A 23,671-nucleotide genomic window follows, 5' to 3' on the forward strand; every position below is an offset into this window, starting at 1 on the left:
CACAAACCTTACAGATGATCCAGGAAAATGAAAGGTAGTCACACGGAAGGGAACTAAATATCCCAAAAGGGTCATAAACTCCTCAAAGGCATCAATCTCCGTAATGTTTGCATTTGCTGGAAATGGCACTATACTACCCCCTTATGTCATGTATAAGGCTTTGCATTTATATCAAAGCTGGAGCGAAGGTGGGCCAAAATATGCAAGATACAATCGGTCAAAATCTGGCTGGTTCGATTCGTTCTGCTTCGATGATTGGGTCCTTACAGTTGCTGTCCCATCCCTGAAACAGCTGGAAGGTAAGAAATTTCTCATTAGAGACAATTTATCTTCACATCTGTCCATAGAATCACTTAAGCTGTGTCAGGACAATGACATAAGATTTATATTCCTACCAGCAAATTCAACACACCTCATACAACCACTGGATGTGGCATTTTTTCAGCCTCTACTTGGCACCAAATATTGGAAGAATGGGAGCAGGAAGAAACAAGGCAACAGTTCCTAAGGATAAATTTCCTCTTCTTTTGAAACAGTTGTGTGACTCCTTGAAGGAAAAAAACGTTATTGCAGGTTTCAGGAAATGTGGGATTGTGCCTCTAGCCCTCAATAAAGTGTTGTCAATGCTCCCAGGTACTGGTACCGGTATACCAGCAAATGAAAACCAGGATAAGAACAATCTTGAAGACTGCACTAATGCTGTTGACAACAGTTATAAAGAACTCTTCCAGAGTCTTAGACAAGACCAGACTGCTAAACAAAGGAGAAAAAGGACAAAAGTTAATGTCCAACCTGGCAAAAGTGTTAGTGTTGACGACTTTGAGGACATGGATGGGAAGAATGTAACCCCCAATTCTTCACTTTACAGTGATCCAAGCCCTTGTACATCTAAACAAGAAAAACAGAAAAAGTCTTGATTCGTCATCAGAGGATGAAGATGCATACTCACTGCAGGACAGTGATGAAGACTTGATTTTGTCCTCTTCAGGTTCTTCAGATTGAGATGAAAATACTGGTATCTCCATAAGCCAAAGTGACTATATGGTGGTCAAAGTATATGGTAAAACATCATCTTTTCGATGTTATGTTTGCAAAGTTAAGTACCTTATCGACAATGGTTTTGTCGGAACATCAACGCCTGTTTGCAGCTAGGGTGTCCATTTAATTATCATTTCATTTCTAGCAAAGCTGCATGGTCATCCACGGTAACTGTTCTTTAGGGAACAGATACTACCGTCATATATATAGTTAAAATATGGCTTCCCAGCCATTGACCACCTTGTGCGAACACACACGCTATGCCCGAACTCGTACGGGACTTGGTAGATTAATCTGCCACGAGTAATGAGTATGATGGGCAAACATCTATTAGTAACACTACGAATGTAGTGGTGTGGACATGTTGGGAATGTGGATCTCACGGGGAGAGTGCAAGGGATAAGTCCCTGCAGACGCACTATCCTCTGTGCCCATGGTGGCTCAGATGGATAGAGCGTCTGCCATGTAAGCAGGAGATCCCGGGTTCGAGTCCCGATCAGGGCACACATTTTCAAAATGTCCCCAATGAAGTACATCAACGCCTGTTTGCAGCTAGGGTGTCCATTTAATTATCATTTCAATTTTATAACTCTTTCTATTCACCCCTATCTGCGGGGTGATTAGAAACACCATGTTTAAATTTTTTTAAATTTATTGAAAGAAAATAATTTGATAATATCATAAGCTGATAAGAGCAATACAGCCCTAAGTTTTGGGTACTATTTTTTTGTTTAAATTTGACAAACAGTAAGCAAATTTTTCAACCAAAGTTAAAATTTGTCACTATTCACCTCGTTTCATGGTATTTGTTGATTTGTTATCTTTACTTCAAAAATTATTTGTTCTTTAAACTCAACACACTGCATAATAATAAAACTCTTACATGACAAACCAAACACGTTACAACACTTGTTTCTTTTTAAAAATATAAACCTTTAATCTTAAACAACTACTTTTCTTTTTACAAAACAAAATTAACTACTTTTCTTTTTACAAAACAAAATTCCAGATCTCATTAAAATTTGACAGTCTTCTTTTTTTTAACATCATTAAGTGAGACAGACTTCGCGTTTTTATCATCTTCTAATGCCTCTAATGCCTTGTCAGTCAGTGTCTGCAACTTTATAATTTTTTCTTCTTTTTCTTTAATAAGATCTGGACAATCTTTCTTCAGGTGAGTAACATCTCCACAGATATGACACGCACCACCTTTTGGATACAATCCTCTGGGATTATCTGGGCACTGCCGAGCAATATGTCCTTGCTCATTACATATAAAGCATTTAGCGTAACGAAATTCCTGTTCCCTAGTAACACGACATTCAAAGTGCTTGTGCTCTGTTGATCCACATTTGAAACAAATACCCATCCCTACAAGATCATCTGTATCTGCCTTTCCCAGATCTGGGCATTCTGATAGAACATGACCAGAATTCCTGCAATGAAAACAAACTTTCTTCTTCTCTCTTGCCAGTGCTTTCTCTGCCTTGCGCCTCTCCAACTTCATTGTTGCTTTAATTTCACTAGCTGGTATCCCATTTGCAATCATTTTCTTCTTCAGTTGTATTAAATTTTCTGCGTCTTCTTTTTTCACAGGGAAGCCATCAAACTTAACTATTTTTATATCCTTACCATTCACGTGTAGTACTGTTGTGTGTAGATACTTCTTTTCAAATTCACCCTTCTTTATCTTTCTATCTTCCACAGAGAAGTTATGTTTTTTCATGAATTTCTTGTTATTTTCTTGCTGCCACAATTTTTTTCTTTTCTTTTCTCTTCCTTCGTTTTGCACGTTCTCTGAAGTTACACTTGTGTGACTTCCTTTACCCCCCAATTCAAAATTCGGCTTGCCACCATTCAAACTGGCATCTACACCAACTACTGTGTTGCTTCCATTATCTTTACATTTCTTTTTCTTTCTATGCTTTTCACTTGGCACCACATCAGCATCTGCACCTGGGATAATTTCACTACCTTCTTCATGGAAATTCTGTTTGACAAAATCCAAGCAGCCACTTTCTTCAGTTTTATTTTTATTTTTAGAACGTTTATGTTTCTTTTTCAACTGATGATCACTTGCTTCTGATTCACCACTTTTCTCAAGGTTAACATTCTCCTTTACATTCAGACCACTTCCATATTTCCTGGCAGGCTGTTCATCTTGTATGCCAGATATACTATCATGACTCCTTTTTCGCTTCTTTCCTAAATTCTTTTTCATATTATTTTCCATGGTGAACTTTGGAGATATACCATTTTCTTCACACACTGCATCTTCTGACATTTCATGTTTCTCTAACTCTATGTCATTGATATTACCCTCTTCATCATTAGTTTCTTTCTTCATTTTTTTGGGCTTCTTTGCCTTTTCAACATTACTAGTATGTGGCAAATCACTATCAGGCATAGACAACTTAATTCCTGTATACTGAGACTCATGAAATTCGGTGCTGTCTCTGTTCCTCATTTTTTTCTTTTTTTTCTCGTTGTCCCCTGTGGTTTCAGGAAAATGTTCATTTGTAAATGTCTTATTATGCTTCCTCTTCTTATTCTTTTTTTCAAGTGTATTATACTCTTCACCAGATTTCACAGTTTTATCTGCACACTCACTGTCTTCCAAATCAGCCCACTTAACCTCATTTTTGTTCCAAACATCTCTATCAAAGTCTGATGATTTCCAAATCTTTTGCAAAGATGTAGCTGAATCTCCAAGTGCCTTAGAAGACTGTAGCTTGTCTGTAAGTTGCTGTTTCATTACATTCCATGATGTTGCTGCTTCTGGTAATCGCTCATTTGAAGACTTTGATCCATGGGCCCTTGCAAAGCGCGTCATTGTCTGCAAAAAAAAATTAATTATATTGCAGTACTTTATACATATTATGGAAAAAATGTACAGCCAAAATTACAACAGGGGTAAGACCCAAAGGATGCTCATTATCCCTTTCAATGAAAAAACTTAAAGGATCAACAAAGGAAAAACATCTGGTGTTAAAGGGAACAAAATTCCTGTTCATTCCATAAGATTTGTGCAGATGACACTGCTTTAATATCTGATAGTTATAAACATATGCAGAATATACTTTCTAAAGTTTCAGCAATTATGAAAAAGTCTGAATTTAAAATTAGTAGTCAAAAAGTCAAAATCGTGACAGTAACCAAGTTAGAAATGAGCACTCTTGACATAAAAAAATTAAAAAATAAAACAGAAAATGCTGATAAATTTTGTTATTTAGGCACCTTAACTACAGAGTACAACAGATGCAGCACGGAAATCAGAAAAACAACTGGAACACGTAAATATGATCTTAGTGAACAAAGACAATTACTAGTGACCACCTCATTTAATTGTACTCCTATACGGCTTTGAAAGCTGAACACTGCTGAGGACAGAAAGCACTTTGAAGTGGTGGAGAATTAGATCAATGAACAGAGAAATCTCAACAACTATCCAACAAGAAGAAAAACGAAACTTTATGAACATTTAGACATGGTAAGTTTTAAACAGACATACTGGGAGTAGAACCAAGGAGAACCCAAGAAAGAAAATAGTCTAAGATCAACTGGAAGTAATGAAGTGCCAAAATTATCACAAAGTGAAGGGGATAGCAAAGAATAAAGAAGACTGAAAACAGGACTTATCTTCAGATTATTATTATTATTATTATTATTATTATTATTATTATTATGATTAAACAATGGAAACTCCAGGTAGCAATACCAACAATGTAGGAAAAGATAAGATTGCTACTTACCATGAAGACGACATGTTAAGTTGCAGACAGGCACAATTTAAAGCTACTTACATAAAGCCTTCGGCCACAGCCTTCATCAGTAAAAGAGAGAGACACACAATGTTCATACACACAAGCAAGCGCACCTCATTCACATGTGACCACCAACCACGAACTGTATCTCGGGCCAAATATCACATGGGATGCAAGCAGCAGTCTGGAGGGGGGCGGGGAAGGTGAATGGATAGTAGTGCATGGGTGGGGAGAGAGACAAACAGTCTGGTGGTGTGTGCAGGGACTAGAGTGCCAACAGATGCAGCATCAGGAGGTTGTGGGGCAGTGAGGTGGGGAAAAAAGGAGCAAAAAAGGAGACGATCGGAAAAAATGCATTGGCAGAGGGTGGCAAATAAACAGGGTGGGAGATGGGAATGGGGAAGAGACGACAGGACAGAGAGGGTGGAAACTGTTGGGTGGAGGGTGCAGGGACAGTATGTTACTAAGTTTTTCATCTTAGGCTGTGTATTTATTTTCTAACTGTTCATTAAGTTTTTTCTTTATTTTTGTCTAGAACCATAATTTTTGAGTACTTATTATTTAATGATTGATTATGAAGTTTTTGTTGAACGGGAACTTTTCAATTTAAATGGTTCAATGGTTGTGATGACTTTAATTTTGGACTGAATAGCTCTTATTTTTACATCTTTTGTTATGTATATTTTTCTTTGGCGATTTATTATAGAGAGGATTATATATCTGGTGAAAAAAATCTTTTACCTTATTGTTTTGATGTTTATTCTTTCAATAGGTTTTCTAATTATTAGTCCAAATTTGATTAGAATTTTATTAGGTTGAGATGGGTTGGGTTTGGTTTCTTATTGTTTAGTTATTTATTATTAAAATGTAAAGTCTTATAGTGTGAGTATGTTGACTTTTTGTCTAATTGTATTGGTAATGTTGCTATTTTGATTTTAATTGCTCGAATATTAAATTTTTGTGGTCGACATTATATTTATTATTATGATTTTATCTCAAATTCTTTTACGATAAAGCTTATCACTATATTAACTCTTTTGGCAGCTATGACTAAAAGATCTCATATTCCTTTTTCTTCTTAACTTCCTGCAGCTATGGCTGCTCCTAATGCTGTTTCTGCATTAGTTCATTCCTCTACTCTTGTCACTGTTGGTGTTTATTTATTAATTCATTTTTGTCCAATATTACTTATAACTGTGTTTGATTCTTGTCATTACCTGGCTGTATAATTATACAGCTAGTTTGGGGACTAATTTTGAGTTTGATTTCAAAAAGATGCCCTTCCAAAGTATGCTTTTTTTCCATTTGTTGGCTCGTGTTCTTTAAGGTGTTGTCATTTATATGTGCAGGTTCAATAATTCACAATTTAAAGGATTCTTGGGATATTCATTTCATGAGTTCTACTGTTATCCATTTAACTTCTGTTTTTTTTTTTTTTTTTTTTTTTTTTTTTTTTTTTTTTTTTTTTTTTTTTTTTTTTAAGCTTGTCTTTATGTTGTATATCTTTCTGGCTGGATTTTATTCAAAGGATTTAATTCCTGAATGGGTTTGTTTAGGATGAATAATTATTTTTTCCTTTATTTTATCTACTGGTTTAACAGCTTCTTATTATTTTTGTTTATGTTATTATTCAATGTATGGTGAGAATAATTTTTATTGAAGATTTTCTTTTAACAATTAGGGTTATTATATCTTCTTTGGGATAATTAGTAGTTGTTTGTGCCGTTTTATCTTGATTGATTTTTCCTATTCCTCATATTATTGCTTTACCAACTACTGTTGTTGTTTTAGGTTCTTATTTGGGCTATCTTATTTCTCAGTTTGATTTTTCTCATAATTTATTTTCTTTAAACACACTACTTTTCGTTCGACTTGCTGTTTCTATATGACGTACACCTTTTCTTTCAACTATGTTTGTTAGGTCTTTACCTCTTAAGTTGGGTTATTATTCATCAAAGTCTTTCGATTATTGTTGAGTTATTAGGTGGTCGAGGTTTATACATATTATTTACTTATTTAATTGGTTACATTCAGGGTTAATACAAGTCTAATTTTACGATTTATCTTTTAACTACAAGTTTTTGAATGTTTATTCTAGCAGTATTTTTTATATATTTAAATAGCTTATAATTAAGTGCAACACTGAAAATGTTAAGGAAATATTTTTAGATAATGTTTATAAATACAGATATTGTTACAAATGGTAACGGAATTTAACCACTAATATAAAAAGTTAGCAGCTTTCATATTAGCTTTACATTTCCTTAATATTTCAATAATATTATTAACAGTAATATGCCTCCTTTTGGCTTCAATTAACTGACTGCAATAATTCACTTCTTATTCAATGTAAGGTTGGTTGATTACATCAATACTTTTTTAATGCGACACAAATGTCATATTTAACTACAACCCCTCATTCTGCTCATTGAAGAGCTCCTTATTCCATTCACAATATAACCTTCTAAAAGGGGTTGGATGAAGAATACTGTTTACACTGTTCAGATTATAATGTCTGATGTTTTTATAAAAATTACAACTGGTAGAATTAATGCAATTTTTGTTCCGACGTAAAGTCATGCGCTGGCACGCCAGTGGGAAACAACAGAGCGGAGAGGGCTGTGAAGACAACGTCAGCCAATAGTACACTGACCAACCCCTCTCTGAGACAAAAATGTACCAGCAGCAGCCTCTAGGCGAAGAGAACATAAGTGCCTCTCCCGACTGGTAGTGGCCCAGCTCTACAGAAGCATCAAGACCAGCAACCTGGATAGAAGCATCTACTGTATTACTTCACTTGCATTGGAATCGTCATATTGAAGGGCATTTGATTACATTGCATGTCGCCCCTTGCTTGCAACACATCTATGTATTTCTCAAAATTAAATATTTCATTGATTCATTTCATAATAAAAGTCTTTAACATGATTTGCTTGAACTGTTGTCTAGCAATCTGGGAAGCAAGTTTCCTAGACACCCCATCTTTGACAACTAGGCAGGATATAACAATTTCTACATCAAAGATTAAAAAGGATGGTTCCAAGGACTATAACAGTTAATGTAATAATAAATCTAATAAAAATTCTTTTAGGTAATATTAGGATTGATTTCCTTGATTAATTATCAAGCTTTCTGACTGGAAGTCAAATATACTATTTATACCAGAAAAACTATTATCTACCTCATCAATAAATTGAGATCCATAAGAATAGTCAAACTACACCTACAAACTGTCAGTACCATGCAGCGGCTTCAAATCCAAAGTGATGTCTTGGTGAGAACTGATTTAATGACTGTCGAAGTAAACATGTTGTTAAGAAGAGTGTTCCAAAAAATTACACGGTGCCCATGAGATCCTGTGGCAATGAAAAATGTTGACCCATAAACTGCTTCAGTAATACTAAAGGGTGCTTCTCAATGTTTGTAAGCTTGAAGTAAAGTGAAATATAGTCCTAGCAGCCCGGTGAAGAATAGTCCTTGTAACGCTTGAATGCAGTTATATTCCATAAGTCTGTGGTGTGTTCATGTTACTCTTATTATTACTACAAGAAGAATTACTGTATTAAGAAGTGGAATTTGTATAGTGTGTGGTTGTAGTATGCCTAATTCAATTGTTGGTGCTAGTCTTCTATTGAAGAATGTGCACACACTCCACCCAACAGTTTCCCCACCCTCTGTCCTATCAGCTCCTCCCCACCCTCATCTACCACCCTGTTTATTTGCCGCTTTCTGCCAATGCATCCATCTGTCTTTCCCTGCTCCTCTCCTTTTTTGCTACATTTTCCCCCGCCATCCTCCCGACAGCCTCCTGACGCTGCACCCGTTAGCATTCTAGTACCTGCACACTCCACCTCACAGTGTTCATCTCTCTCGCCACCCGTACACTAATATCCCTTCCCCTTCCCTACCCCCTCCAGATTGCTGCTTGTCATCCCACGTGATAGTTGCATTCCGGCCCAAGATGCTGGAGTTGGTGGTTATGTGTGCATGAGGTGTGCTTGCTTGTGTGCGTGCATGGTGTGTGCCTCTTGAAGTGCGTACAAGCTAGCGTGCAGTGTATATGTGTAAGATTTAGTGCTACGCACATGTGAAAGATTCCATGCAACAACATCTCTGGAACAGCCTATGATCTATGTTTATTCTTTGTTTTCCAGCTATATTATTTATTCTGTTGTTTGTTCGCTCTGTCAAACGAATGTCATTTTGTGTTATGGGTTATCTTCGACAGTCACCGGGCACTCAATTCGAAACATGTTTGCACTCCGTAGTGTGCCAAGTCACAAAAAGTACTGTCACATCAACCATGCTGCACACTCAACTGCGCCGCGCATCTTCCGCACTCCACGGCAGCTACACCGCACATCTGTAGCCTACTGATTCCTCAGTATTATTACGATGGTAGATCAAGTTCCTGCACCACTAGCAGACACACCTGCTGATGCCATGATAAACCGTATCACAGTAAAACCACTGCCGTTCTGGCACAATATACAGGGTGTTTCAAAAATGACCGGTATATTTGAAACGGCAATAAAAACTAAACGAGCAGCGATAGAAGTACACCGTTTGTTGCAATATGCTTGGGACAACAGTACATTTTCAGGCAGACAAACTTTCGAAATTACAGTAGTTACAATTTTCAACAACAGATGGCGCTGCGGTCTGGGAAACTTTATAGTACGATATTTTCCACATATCCACCATGCGTAGCAATAATATGGCGTAGTCTGTGAATGAAATTACCTGAAACCTTTGACAACGTGTCTGCCAGAATGGCTTCACATGCAGATGAGATGTACTGCTTCAGCTGTTCAATTGTTTCTGGATTCTGGCGGTACACCTGGTCTTTCAAGTGTCCTCACAGAAAGAAGTCACAGGGGTACATGTCTGGTGAATAGGGAGGCCAATCCACGCCGCCTCCTGTATGTTTCGGATAGCCCAAAGCAATCACACGATCATCGAAATATTCATTCAGGAAATTAAAGACGTCGGCCGTGCGATGTGGCCGGGCACCATCTTGCATAAACCACGAGGTGTTCACAGTGTCGTCTAAGGCAGTTTGTACCGCCACAAATTCACGAAGAATGTCCAGATAGCGTGATGCAGTAATCGTTTCGGATCTGAAAAATGGGCCAATGATTCCTTTGGAAGAAATGGCGGCCCAGACCAGTACTTTTTGAGGATGCAGGGACGATGGGACTGCAACATGGGGCTTTTCGGTTCCCCATATGCGCCAGTTCTGTTTATTGATGAAGCCGTCCAGGTAAAAATAAGCTTCGTCAGTAAACCAAATGCTGCCCACATGCATATCGCCGTCATCAATCCTGTGCACTATATCGTTAGCGAATGTCTCTCGTGCAGCAATGGTAGCGGCGCTGAGGGGTTGCCGCGTTTGAATTTTGTATGGATAGAGGTGTAAACTCTGGCGCATGAGATGATACATGGACGTTGGCGTCATTTGGACCGCAGCTGCAACACGACGAACGGAAACCCGAGGCCGCTGTTGGATCACCTGCTGCACTAGCTGCGCGTTTGCCCTCTATGGTTGCCGTACGCGGTTGCCCTACCTTTCCAGCACGTTCATCCGTCACGTTCCCAGTCCGTTGAAATTTTTCAAACAGATCCTTTATTGTATCGCTTTTCAGTTCTTTGGTTACATTTTTTAAACACCCTGTAGTTATGTTGTGGCAGCACTCAGTGAAGAAATGGCACTGGAGTCGCTGGATATTCTATCGTCACCGCCGAGCGTGGACCGACATTTGGCGATTAAGAGCACCCTACTCACACGAGTTTTGCAGTCTGAGGCGAAAGGGCTGGAAAAAGTATTTCATATTGAAGAGCTTGGCGATTTGATGCCATAGCAGCTGCTGTGCCAATTATGTACGTCAGCAAGCAACACAGTAAGTGGCGACATTCTGCAAAGCATTTGACTATCACGCCTACCTACTGACCTGCAATAGATTCTAACTGTGTGCGCCAGTGATCTAGATACACCAATGCAAACTTCCGATGGAATATCTGAAATGTATCCATCTGTGTGCATTGCAACAGTCAGCCCACAATGGCAGATGGACAGCAAATTTGCTGCAGTACACGCTCAGATCACTGAACTTTCCACACAAGTCGCCCCTCTGTGAACTCAGAACTACAGTTGCCGATCTCATCACTACCGCTCACCTGGGAAACACAGTCGCTCACCTTCAGCTACGAAAGTACACTCCTGGAAATGGAAAAAAGAAAACATTGACACCGGTGTGTCAGACCCACCATACTTGCTCCGGACACTGCGAGAGGGCTGTACAAGCAATGATCACACGCACGGCACAGCGGACACACCAGGAACCGCGGTGTTGCCCGTCGAATGGCGCTAGCTGCGCAGCATTTGTGCACCGCCGCCGTCAGTGTCAGCCAGTTTGCCGTGGCATACGGAGCTCCATCGCAGTCTTTAACACTGGTAGCATGCCGCGACAGCGTGGACGTGAACCGTATGTGCAGTTGACGGACTTTGAGCGAGGGCGTATAGTGGGCATGCGGGAGACCGGGTGGACGTACCGCCGAATTGCTCAACACGTGGGGCGTGAGGTCTCCACAGTACATCGATGTTGTCGCCAGTGGTCGGCGGAAGGTGCACGTGCCCGTCGACCTGGGACCGGACTGCAGCGACGCACGGATGCACGCCAAGACCTTAGGATCCTACGCAGTGCCGTAGGGGACCGCACCGCCACTTCCCAGCAAATTAGGGACACTGTTGCTCCTGGGGTATCGGCGAGGACCATTCGCAACCGTCTCCATGAAGCTGGGCTACGGTCCCGCACACCGTTAGGCCGTCTTCCGCTCACGCCCCAACATCGTGCAGCCCGCCTCCAGTGGTGTCGCGACAGGCGTGAATAGAGGGACGAATGGAGACGTGTCGTCTTCAGCGATGAGAGTCGCTTCTGCCTTGGTGCCAATGATGGTCGTATGCGTGTTTGGCGCCGTGCAGGTGAGCGCCACAATCAGGACTGCATACGACCGAGGCACACAGGGCCAACACCCGGCATCATGGTGTGGGGAGCGATCTCCTACACTGGCCGTACACCACTGGTGATTGTCGAGGGGACACTGAATAGTGCACGGTACATCCAAACCGTCATCGACCCCATCGTTCTACCATTCCTAGACCGGCAAGGGAACTTGCTGTTCCAACAGGACAATGCACATCCGCATGTATCCCGTGCCACCCAATGTGCTCTAGAAGGTGTAAGTCAACTACCCTGGCCAGCAAGATCTCTGGATCTGTCCCCCATTGAGCATGTTTGGGACTGGATGAAGCGTCATCTCACGCGGTCTGCACGTCCAGCACGAACGCTGGTCCAACTGAGGCGCCAGGTGGAAATGGCATGGCAAGCCGTTCCACAGGACTACATCCAGCATCTCTACGATCGTCTCCATGGGAGAATAGCAGCCTGCATTGCTGCGAAAGGTGGATATACACTGTACTAGTGCCGACATTGTGCATGCTCTGTTGCCTGTGTCTATGTGCCTGTGGTTCTGTCAGTGTGATCATGTGATGTATCTGACCCCAGGAATGTGTCAATAAAGTTTCCCCTTCCTGGGACAATGAATTCACGGTGTTCTTATTTCAATTTCCAGGAGTGTATGTTGGTACCTCCACTGATTTGGGTACGTGGCATGAAAGTTTTTATGGTTTTCGGGCGCAAAACTGCTACGCTCATTAGCGCCCTTTCTGTGGTTTAGGAAAGGGTAAAAAAAAACTAAATTGGAAATCAGCAGCAATGCGAGTGAAACTCAATAAATGGGGAAACTAAAAAACAGAAGGAAAGCTTAGAAAACCACTATATAAGTGGGGGGGGGGGGGGGGGTTGTTTTCCCCCAAAAAGAGCTTCAAATGACTGACGTCATCTCACCGATACTAATAAACTCGAGGACATGATCAGCTGAGCATGTGTCATCTGCTAAAATGGAAGATATATCAGGTGACAGCTGTAGACGGGCGTGTAACAGAGTAAAATAGGGGCACTCAAGTAAAAGGTGTTGCACCGTCCACAGTTGAGAGCAATGGGGACAAAGTGGGGGAGGATCGCCACTTACAAGATGTCGATGGCTAAAAGGCAGTGCTCTATCCGGAGACTAGTTAAAATTACCTCCTCCCGACGACGAGTTTCGGAGGAAGAGGTCCAAGCACAGGGAAGAGCTTTCACTTCCCGCAATTTATTATTGGGAAGTGTAGACCAATATGCGTGCCATAAAAGAGCAACACAACAACATAGAACACTCTGCAGATAGGCGAAGGGAACCATGCGAACAGCAGGCTGAAGAAGAGAGACTGCAGCCTTGGCCGCTATATCGGCTGCCTCGTTTCCACGGATACCAACGTGTCCTGGGATCCAGAGGAACGCCACAGAGATGCACCCCAAGTGGAGCAAGTGGAGGCAGTCCTGAATCCGGTGGACCAGAGGGTGGACAGGGTAGAGAACTTGGAGACTAAGGATAGAGCTGATCGAATCTGAGCATATAATATACTGTACACGTTGATGGCGCAGTGTGTATTGGACAGCCTGGATAACAGCGTAAAGCTCCGCAGTAAAAACCGAACACTGGTCGAGAAGCCGAAATCAATTAGGGGTGTCGCCAACAATATAGGCACTCCCAACACCACATGATGTTTTTGAACTGTCAGTGTAAATAAATGTGGCATCCTTCATTTGGGCGCATAGAGCAGCAAATGCCCGACGATAAATGAGAGAAGGGGTACCATCCTTGGGAAGCTGACAAAGGTCATGGGGCAGGCAGGTCTGGGGGCGGAGCCAAGGTGGTGCTGTACCCCCAGTTGACAAGAAAGTTTTAGGAAAGTGGAAGGAAAGAGAATGGAGCAGTTGACAGAAGCGGACTCCCGGTGGTTGTAGAGAGGAAGGGCGGCTTGCATACCCTAAATCTAAGGAGGTGTCGAAAAAAAGGTCATGGGCCAGATTAGCAGGCATGGAAGACAGATGGCTAGCTAGCATGGCGACTCAGAAGTACAGCTCTCCGATTGGACAGCGGAGGGTCAGCAGTCTCAGCATAAAGGCTTTCCACAGGGCTGGTGTAAAAAGCTCCAGACGCTAAACGCAGTCCATGGTTGTGGAGAGAGTCAAGACGCCAAAGAATAGACAGCCAAGCAGAGGAGTAAACTATGCTTCCATAGTCTAATTTCGAGCACACTAAAGCGCGATAGAGGCGGAGAAGGACCACTCTGTCCGCTCCCCAGGAAGTACCATTCAGAACACGGAGGGTGTTGAGGGATCGCAGACAGCGAGTTGAAAGATAGGAAACATGGGAGGACCAGCACAGTTTTCTATCAAACATAAGACCCAAGAAACTTTCTGGCAGATTAAAACTGTGTGCCGGACCGAGACTCGAACTCGTGACCTTTGCCTATGGATCAAGCGCACACTCAGCTGCAGAGTGAAAATCTCTTTCTATAAGACCCAAGAATTTAGTGACATCCGCAAACAGAAGGTTGACAGGGCCTAAATGCAGGGAAGGTGGAAGAAACTCTGTATGACGCCAAAAATTGACACAAATGGTCTTACTGGGAGAAAAGCGGAAGCTGGTTTCGATGCTCCAAGAGTGGAGGTGATCGAGACATCCTTGAAGACGTCATTCAAGAAGGCTGGTCTGTTGAGAACTGTAGTAGGTCGCAAAATCGCCCACAAAGAGGGAGCCCGAGACATTGAGAAGGAGACAATCCATAATTGGATTTATGGCAATGGCAAACAGTAAAACAATTAGCACGGAGCCCAGGGGTACCCCATTTTCTTGGGAGAAAGTACGGGAGAGAGTAGTGTTCACCCGCACTTCAAATGTGTGCTCTGCCATAAATTCACAAATAAAAAGGGGCAGTCGACCCCGAAAGCCCCAAGAGTAGTGTGTGGAGGATGCCTGTTCTCCATCAGGTATCGTATGCTCTCTCCAGATCAAAAAATATCGCTACAGTTTGGCGTTTCCTGAGAAAATTGTTCATGACATAAGTGGAGAGAGCAACAAGATGGTCAACTGCAGAACGATGCTTTCGGAAACCGTACTGGGTAGGTGTTAAAAGGCTTTGGGACTCCAGCCACCAGGCTAGACAGCAATTCACCATACGCTCCAAAACATTACATACACTACTCGTGAGAGAAACGGGGCGATAACTAGATGGGAGATGTTTGTCTTTTCCAGGTTTTGGAACAGGAATGACGATAGCTTCCCGCCATCTTCTGGGAAAAGCATTCTCGGTCCAAATTCGATTATAAAGGCAAAGGGGGTAGTGCAGACTATGGTATGATAAATGCAGCAACATTTGGATGTGGATATCATCCAGTCCTGGGCAGAAGAGCGAGAAGAAGAGTGTGTGTGTTGGAGTTCCCGCATGGAGAAAACAGTATTATAGCTTTTGCTATTTTGAGAGGAGAAAGCAAGAGGTCGCACTTCTGCTGCACGTTCTTCGAGAGAAAAGCTGCCGGGTAATTTGAAGAGCTCAAAATTTCAGCAAAGTGTACTCAATGAGTTAGAAATTGTGACGGGTCCACTAAGGTATCATGCGCGACAGTGAGCCCAGAGATCGGGGAGAAACTAGGCGCGCCAGATAAATGTCGAATTCGACTCCAAACTTCTGAGGACGGAGTGAAGGTGTTAAAAGAGCTAGTAAAGAAGTCCCAGCTTGCCTTCTTGCTATCACGGATGACACGACAGCATCGCGCACGCAGCTGCTTATAGCAGATACAGTTGGCCTAAGTAGGATGGTGGCGGAAAACACGAAGAGCGCATCATCGCTGATGTATTGCACGCCTCGTTCCACCAAGGAACAGGGGAGGGGAGGGGGGGGAGGAGCGCCAGGGCAAATCAGAGGTGCGAGGTATTGAATGTTCTGCGACTGTAAGAATAACTTCTGTAATATGAGTGACCTGATCGTCAACGCTAGGAAAGTGACGGTCATTGACTGTCGCTATAGACGAAAAAAGTGTCCAATCGGCTTGGGCAAACTTCCAGTGGCGCGAGTGCATCGATGGCAGTTGTGGCTGCAGTCAAGGACACACGGAAAATGGTCACTCGAGTGTGTATCAGCAAGAGCAAACCATTCAAAGCACCGAGCTAGCTGAACAGTACCAACCGAAAGGTCCAAGTGAGAGAAATTTGTCAAAGAGGCAGACAAAAATGTACGATCCGCAGTGTTGAGGCAAAAAAGATTCGTTTGGTGGAAGACATCCATCAATAGGGAGCCTCGCGGATAAGAAGGCGGAGATCCCCAAAGCGGGTGGGAGCTGACCAAGGAGATGAAGGAGATCAGCTCTTGCCATTGGTGTGGATGATGGAATGTATACAGTACAAAGAGAGAAGGTGTATCCAGAAAGGGAAAGACGGACAGCAACAGCTTGGAAGGAACTGTTTAAGGGGATTGGGTGATTATGGACAGTATCATGGAGAAGAATCATAAGTCCCCCATGTGCTGGAGTGCCATCAACAGAGGGGAGATCAAACCGGACTGACTGAAAATGAGGGAAAACAAAGCAATCGTGGGGACACAGCTTTAAGGGTGGACAGAAAAAGGAAGAATCTTACCACGGTTGGTCTCAACTCAACGCCTGCTGAGAGCCGGCGGCCGACAGCGTGGAACAGCATTCAGCCAAAGGCAGAAGATCCTGATCCATAGGTTTTCAGGAGCAGCTCCTGCCACCAGCGATTGGCCAGTTGATAGCCCACCAGCAGTGCGCCTTGGCGACACAGAAGACGGCCGAGGGCGGTTACTGCCAGGTGGTGTTGTAGATGAGACACGCCATGGCAGAGAAGGAGAGGAACTGGGTTCCTTATGAGCCTTCTTGGAAACAGACGTTGAGATGAGGGAGAAATCGATGGTTGTGAGGTCTGGGTACGTAAAAAATCTTCACGAGTAGGCTCTTTTTTTGAAGCCCGGGTGTCTGATTTTGGGGCTCGAATTTAGCAGAAGCCGATGAAGGGTGAGCCGTAGAGTGAGCAGGTGATTGTGGGGGAGGTTGAACAGGCGATCTTTGCGCTAGCCGATTTGACGACCGTTGCGCTAAAGGTGAGATCACAAGTCTGTGTGGCTGCCTCCCTAGTAGGCTGAGGAGATGCAAGGACAGCACTATATTTACCTGCTGGAGGCACAGTGGGCTTTCGACTGGAGAATAACTTATGAGCAGCAAATGTAGACACCTTTTCCTTCACTCTGATTTCCTGAATAAGCCATTCGTCTTTGAAAATGGGGCAATCTCAAGAGGAAGAAGCGTGATCACCCATACAGTTGATGCAACGAGGGGATGGAGGTGGACAAGCACCCTCATGGGCATCCTTGCCACATGTAACGCATTTGGTCGGATTGGAACACAACTGGCTGGTGCGATTGAATCGCTGACACCAATAGCAACGCGTAGGGTTGGGGATGTAAGGGCGAACTGAAATTACCTCATAGCCCGTTTTTATGTTCAGTGGAAGTTAAACACTGTCAAATGTCAAGAAGATAGTATTGGTTGGAACCAAGTCCTTGTCAACCCTTTTCATGACTCAAACAGCTGGTATGCCTTGGTCAGACAGGTAGTTTTGAATTTCCTCGTTGGACAATGTGTCGAGGGTGTGTGTATAAAGCACCCCGCGTGATGAATTTAAAGTGTGGTGCACTTCCACCCGGACAGAGAAGGTGTGTAGCAGTGAAGTTCGCAGCAATTTTTGTGCCTGGAGGGCACTGACTGTTTATAACAACAAGGTGCCATTTCGTAATCGGGAACAAGACTTTACAGGACCTGCAATTGCGTCAACACCTTTCTGAATAATGAAAGGGTTGACTGTGGAGAAGTCTTGACCTTCATCCGACCAAGAAACAACAAGGAACTGTGGCAATGATGGAAGAACTGTCCGTGGCTCAGACCAATTTAACTTTTGCTTGTGAGCAGCCATTGTAGATGATGAGGAAACCATTGCGAAAGTATCCCCCATGATTACCGGTGTCTCCGATGGCGTGCTCCTTCTTTGTTGGCACCCTCTCTGAGGACACTCCCACCTTAGGTGATCATTCACACCTCCCGAGAAACGGACAGAGGGACCAATCAGCATGTTCGGAAGGTATCAGCTCGGGTAATCGCCCCTCCCTGGGTCTGGCCATTACCAGGGGGTACGTACGGTCCTACCTGTCCACCCATGGTGGGGAAATACGCATTACCCCGTCACCGGCTATGTGTGGGAATGCGTGGGTCAGCTTTCAGACACACACACACACACACACACACACACACACACACACAGGGAGGAAAAAAAAGAGAAACGGAGGAACAAAGAAAAGGAAAGGAAAGAAGAAAGGTCTCAAATGCCACAGCAGAGAAGAGGGTAACGAGAAGAGGCAAGGAAAAGAGAAGGACAAAGGAAGGACAGAGGCTTTCCAGCATAGAAAGCGAAGGAGAGAGACTGTCTAACAATTACAAGCATCCGTCTCCGGACGTAGGCACAAAACATACTCCTAGAGGGGGAGAAGGGGAAGGGAAGAGGCAGAGGTGAGGTGAGGGGGGGAGGGGGGAGGATGGGGGATGGGGAAGGATGTGGAAAAGGAAGGTATGCAACCCGGAAAGGAAAGAGGGCCGCACTAGCTTGGGGTTCTGTACGCACGTATCCACAAAAGAGTTGTGGACACCCTGGGGGGGGGGGGGGGGGGGGGGGAGGCATGAAAGTGTAGCCCACCTTGCACCTTGTGAGCAGGGAAATGCAACAGGAGCTCAGTGATGACGGCCACTGACACTCCGAATGGCAGCCGTCAATTGTTTATCACAAACCACAGTACGAAATTACAGTTCCTAGTACCAACATTCGTATGCGTGATGGTTACCACCTCTTTACAGCCAATGGTTCTACAATAGCTATATATTGTCGTACCACATTAGTGTTAAACCTAAGTCTACGACGCATGCTTGAGTGGCAGTTTGTCATGGCAGACGTCACTCATCCTATTCTGGGGGCAGATTTTCTATCTTTTATGGACTTGAGCTTGACCTCCGGCATCAATGCCTACTGGAACTAGTACTAACTTAGCTAGTAGAGGACTACTGGAAATTCTCCGTTTATCGAACTTTTGAAGCAGGTTCCCAAGATCACATGTCAAGCTCCCATGCTAGCTCCCATGCAGCACTCCACAGTGCACTACATTTTGACCACGCCTGGACCACCTGTTCATGCTCAACCACGTCGTTTAACACTACAGAAATTGAAAGTGGTTAAACAGGAATTCGCATCCATGCTCGCACATGGGATCTATCATCTATCATGTGATACTGAAAAAGAACAACGGGTGGCATCCATGTGAAGATTATTGACAGCTAAGGCAAGAACAATTCCAGTCCGGTACCCTATGCCACACATCGAGGATTTCACATCCAATGTCTATGGTAAGAGCATATTCTCTATGCTGTACCTCGTCAGAGCTTTTTACCAGAGACCTGTGGCACCAGACGATGTTCCTAAGACAGCTGTACGCACACCTTTCAGGTTGTTCAAGTTCACTCGCATGACTTCGGGCTATGTAACTCTGCTCAGACATTTCAAAGATTTACGGATGAGGTCACATGTGACTTGGATTATTGCTATGCATACATAGACAATGTTTTGCAGGTTAGCAAAACTCTTTTTATTACTTTAGGAATAACCCGTAACATTCTCTTCTACTGAAGAAGGATGCGGCTGAAAGCTTGATGTACAGGGTGACAATTATTGGACTATATGGGGGGAAAAACAACAACAACAACAACAACAACAACAACAACAACAACGTATGTTAAGTTACAAACTATGGCATGCACACACTTTATTCGATATGTAAACGTCACTACAGATATTCGGATGTATGTTCTAACATATTTGATATGCTTGCCATCATTGGTAATGATGTGGCACAGACAAATAATGAAATTCTGGCTGACCCACTGAAGTGTCGAAATATTGATGCTATCGATGGCTTCCTGAATGGCTGTTTTCAGCTCAGAAATGGTTTGGGAGTTATTGCTGTACATCTTGTCTTTAATATAGCCCCACAAAAAGGAGTCACAAATATTCAGATCTGGAGAATATGGTGGCCAAATGAGGCCCATGCCAGTGGCCAACGGGCACATCAGAACCAGAATGTGGTCCCCAAAGTGCTCCTCCAGGACATGAAACACTATCCTGCTTCAATGTAGTCAAGCTCCGTCTTGCACGAACCACATCTTGTCAAAATCAGGTCACTTTGGATAATGGTGAAGAAATCACCTTCCAAAACCTTCATGTACTCTTAAATAGGCACCATGCCATCAAGAAATATTGCACCAATTATTCCCTGACTGGAGATTGCACACCTCACAGTCACTTGTTCAGAGTTGCAGATTCTCAGTCCCCCAAATCCACCAATTTATGCTTATTGAAGAACCCATTCAAATGGAAGTGGGCTTCGTCGCTAAATCAAACCATATTCACATCAAAGTCCTGTTTGTCAATTCTGTGGACAACAGTGTTGGCAAAACACAGCCACTGTTCCATGGCCCTGGGGCTTAATGGCTGACTAGTTTGAATTTTGTATGGGGAGAGAAGCAGGTCTTCACCAACAATTTGTCACAGTGTCTACCGGTTGATTCCCACCTTTCGCACAGCTCATCTGATCGATTTCCTGGGGGTGGATTGAAACACAGTGCATGTCTTCTAGATGTTTTCAAGTGTTTTCACCCATTTTGAATGACCGACATTGCCAACACTGTCATCAAGAACACTACCCGTTCTCTCAAACCTGCAAATCAAATTCTTAATTGTTAGCACACTTGGACCGGTTGTCTTCAGCTTGAACTCGATCATAAACTTCCTTTGAGCTGCAGCTGGGCTGTTACAGCTCGCATAGTAGCCCATCACAAGCGCTATCACTTAGGTATGCTGTACTGTGACACTTTCAAGTGCAAATGGCCCACAAAAACAAGGCACATGTGCATACTAATTCCCATCATTCCCTGCTGCCAACCGTGCAGTTTGTATGGCCTAATGCAAACTGTTTTATTTCATATAGTTCAATAATTGTCACCCTGTAAGTGTGTCTTAATTGTACCTGTCTCCAAATTAATGTGGCTTCTTTATGACAAGTTATTGTTATTATTATTATTATTATTATTATTATTATCATTATTATTATTACCAAATAGAACATTTGTGACTAGTTAAAAAGAAATAAAGAGCTGAGTAACCTATGAGGAAAAGACCAAAGTAATAACACAGAAATTGAAAACGAAAAAGTCAAATGGCACAGCATGTACAAAGTGGTGTTAAGATTACATTGTACACACAATAGTAGAAATAACTTGTCTATGATCTACGTTTCTTTCCCCTGAATTTAACTGATTGTGCACCTGATTTTACCTGACAGTCACTCACAACATGAACATGTGACATAAAAGACGAGTTTATAGAATAAATCTGGTACTACAGTGCACAGAACCAACTGGAACACACGACTGCATTACCTGAAGGTTGGTTTACACATGTAGAATCCAATATTTTCAGAACTTTGAAACGTTAAATTGAAGAGAAAAACAAAAATACATACTTTGAGTGAGTAATTAATATTTGAATATTATAAAAACATGAACAGTTTTCATTCAATGCTTGGAAAACAGCTAAAATGAATCGGCATCCAAGGAATAGGTGAAATATCTTTGGCTTCCCTCTGACAACCATGCCTCCATCCTTGCTACCTTCCCTTTTTTCCTTTCCCTGTTGCTTCATAATCTGGGTTGTGAGTAACTGAATCCACTTTCCCTTCTTCTCTTTCTTTCCCCTCTCTCCTCCCTGATGAAGGAACAAAGTTCCAAAAGCTAGTTACGTAAATTTTCTGTTCTGTTTTGTGTATCTATCGGCTGTACTGAGCTGAGGTAAGTACTGGCCAGCCCCTCTATCTCTTTGGTAGTATTTGTTTCACATCTTTATATGAGATTTTCCATTAATCAAATAGGTGAAATACTGTTTTAAGTGCCCTATACAGGTATCTGAAGCATAAGGAGACAGAAATGAAGAGTGAATCTAGTCAAGTAAAACAGCAATCAACCACATAAATACTGACCAGTATCATATTTCCATTCTTGACAAAGACTACAATACCAAGTGATTCTTCAAGCTTTTCCAGTGGGCCTGTTGATTCCAAAGCTCTAGGATCTATTGCTGGATTGTGTTGTGGCCATTCCATAATACTTCCTCAAGGCAACTGCTGGACGTTTGCAGACAGTTACTGCTGGGAAGTAGCATTTGTCAGGGTTCACACTGCAATGATCTTATGGAGACCATGTCTGGAAACCACATACGTACGGCTGACGAGTGTAGTATGTCCATACATCCCTAACAGGAATGTAGGTGTGCTATTCCTGGCTGGGAGTCAAACAAAAATCGGTAGCTATATGGTCCTTGTCAAAAATAAAACTGGAAATGCAATCTTTGTCTTGACATAAATCAAGCCATATTCTGCACTGGTTGGCACAGGTATGTACGACGACTATGTTCATCTCATCACTCATGCACTGTGCCATATATGAAACACTATATTTAAAAAAGTTTAGCAAGACTGTAAAGGAAGTTGGTGCCCCTGAATAACCACTGTCATCAGATGCTGAAGTGTGTCCAGCATATTGTAATTGTATCAGAAGCAAAGCATGCTCTCTTAATCAGAGTGTACCAAACACCATCACACCCTGCATGGTGGTCGCAACATGTAACTTCCAAATATAAATTAGTGTGCGTTGACGAAAGTCAAATTAAATTTATTCTGCAGTAACTTTGTGTCAATATTTTATAGTTGCTTTCCTAGATTAAGTAAGCCATAGGTAACTATGGGAATTAAAATCTCACGTAAGATGAAAAGGGAAATTTATACAAAGGCCCCAAGTCAAGATATGACATTACTTGAAATTCTACAAAAAATACTGCACTATTATAAGGAAAGTCATAAAAATGCCAAGAAGTACGTACATCCACAGAGAAATTAGTAATGCAGATCATGAGTTTAAAACTATATGGGGTAATGTCAAACAGGAGACAGGACAGCCAGTCGATGTACAAGATACAATAACAAACTAAATGATAATGCTGTGATTGATAATACACAAGTTACAAGTACTTTTAACAATAACTTTGTAGATAGGATTGTGAGTTTCAGTTGAAGCAATAGAACATATTAAAAAGTCATCCCACAAAAATTTAAGCAAATAGAACAGCACCAACATTCTTCATTGAAATTAATAGGATTGTATAAAAATTCTGGGAAACAAAAGCTCTTGTTGTGTAGATGGAATTTCAAACAGAATTCCGAAAACTTGTTCCAACATAATGACCAATGTCCTTCATGGTATATGTAACACATCATTGGCCAGGGAATTTTCCAGACAGATTAAAATATGCAATTGTTACACCTCCTTGTACAAGCCATAACAAGAAGGAATTCAACAATTACTGCCAGATTTCCATACTGATCTCTTTTTACAAAATGTCTGAAAAAGTAATGTACTCAAGAGTAGTCTCACATTTAAATAAAAACAATTTACTTAGTGTATCACAGTTTGGTCTGTGCACAGGTTGCTCAACTGAGAATGCTATTCATATATTTTTTCAAAAAATAAATAATGTGATAATTAATGTCAACACTAGTCATGTACACATATCCTGTACACTGATTCACTCCACGTCATTTTGGTAAAAGAACTGTTCAAATGACTTACGGAGCATGTAACTAACTAGCACTACACGCAGTGACCTAGCGTTTCCCTTGTAAGAAAACAGCCAGGAAGGATACAAAGGAAAGCATACTATGTACAGCCTGGAACCCTGTGGTTTCTGTGATCAGACTGCAAAAA

The 23,671-nt window shown here is 42.3% G+C and overlaps 1 protein-coding gene and 1 non-coding gene across 2 annotated transcripts in view; one reads left to right on the forward strand and one right to left on the reverse strand.

The window, feature by feature from the left end:
* Window positions 1–1,467: 1,467 nt before the first annotated feature.
* Trnat-ugu lies at window positions 1,468–1,542 on the forward strand. Its single transcript has one exon. It is a non-coding gene; the product is annotated as a tRNA-Thr (tRNA).
* Window positions 1,543–1,686: 144 nt separating this feature from the next.
* The window catches only part of LOC124776294, a 41,891-nt gene continuing 19,906 nt past the window's right edge, over window positions 1,687–23,671 (reverse strand). The window contains exon 2 of the mRNA XM_047251210.1: window positions 1,687–3,874. Within this exon, the coding sequence (XP_047107166.1) occupies window positions 2,054–3,871 (1,818 nt within the window). The 5' untranslated portion in view covers window positions 3,872–3,874 and the 3' untranslated portion in view covers window positions 1,687–2,053. The remainder of the gene's footprint in view (window positions 3,875–23,671) is intronic.

This window comes from Schistocerca piceifrons, chromosome 2, assembly GCF_021461385.2.
Source record: "Schistocerca piceifrons isolate TAMUIC-IGC-003096 chromosome 2, iqSchPice1.1, whole genome shotgun sequence".
Taxonomy (NCBI): domain Eukaryota; kingdom Metazoa; phylum Arthropoda; class Insecta; order Orthoptera; family Acrididae; genus Schistocerca; species Schistocerca piceifrons.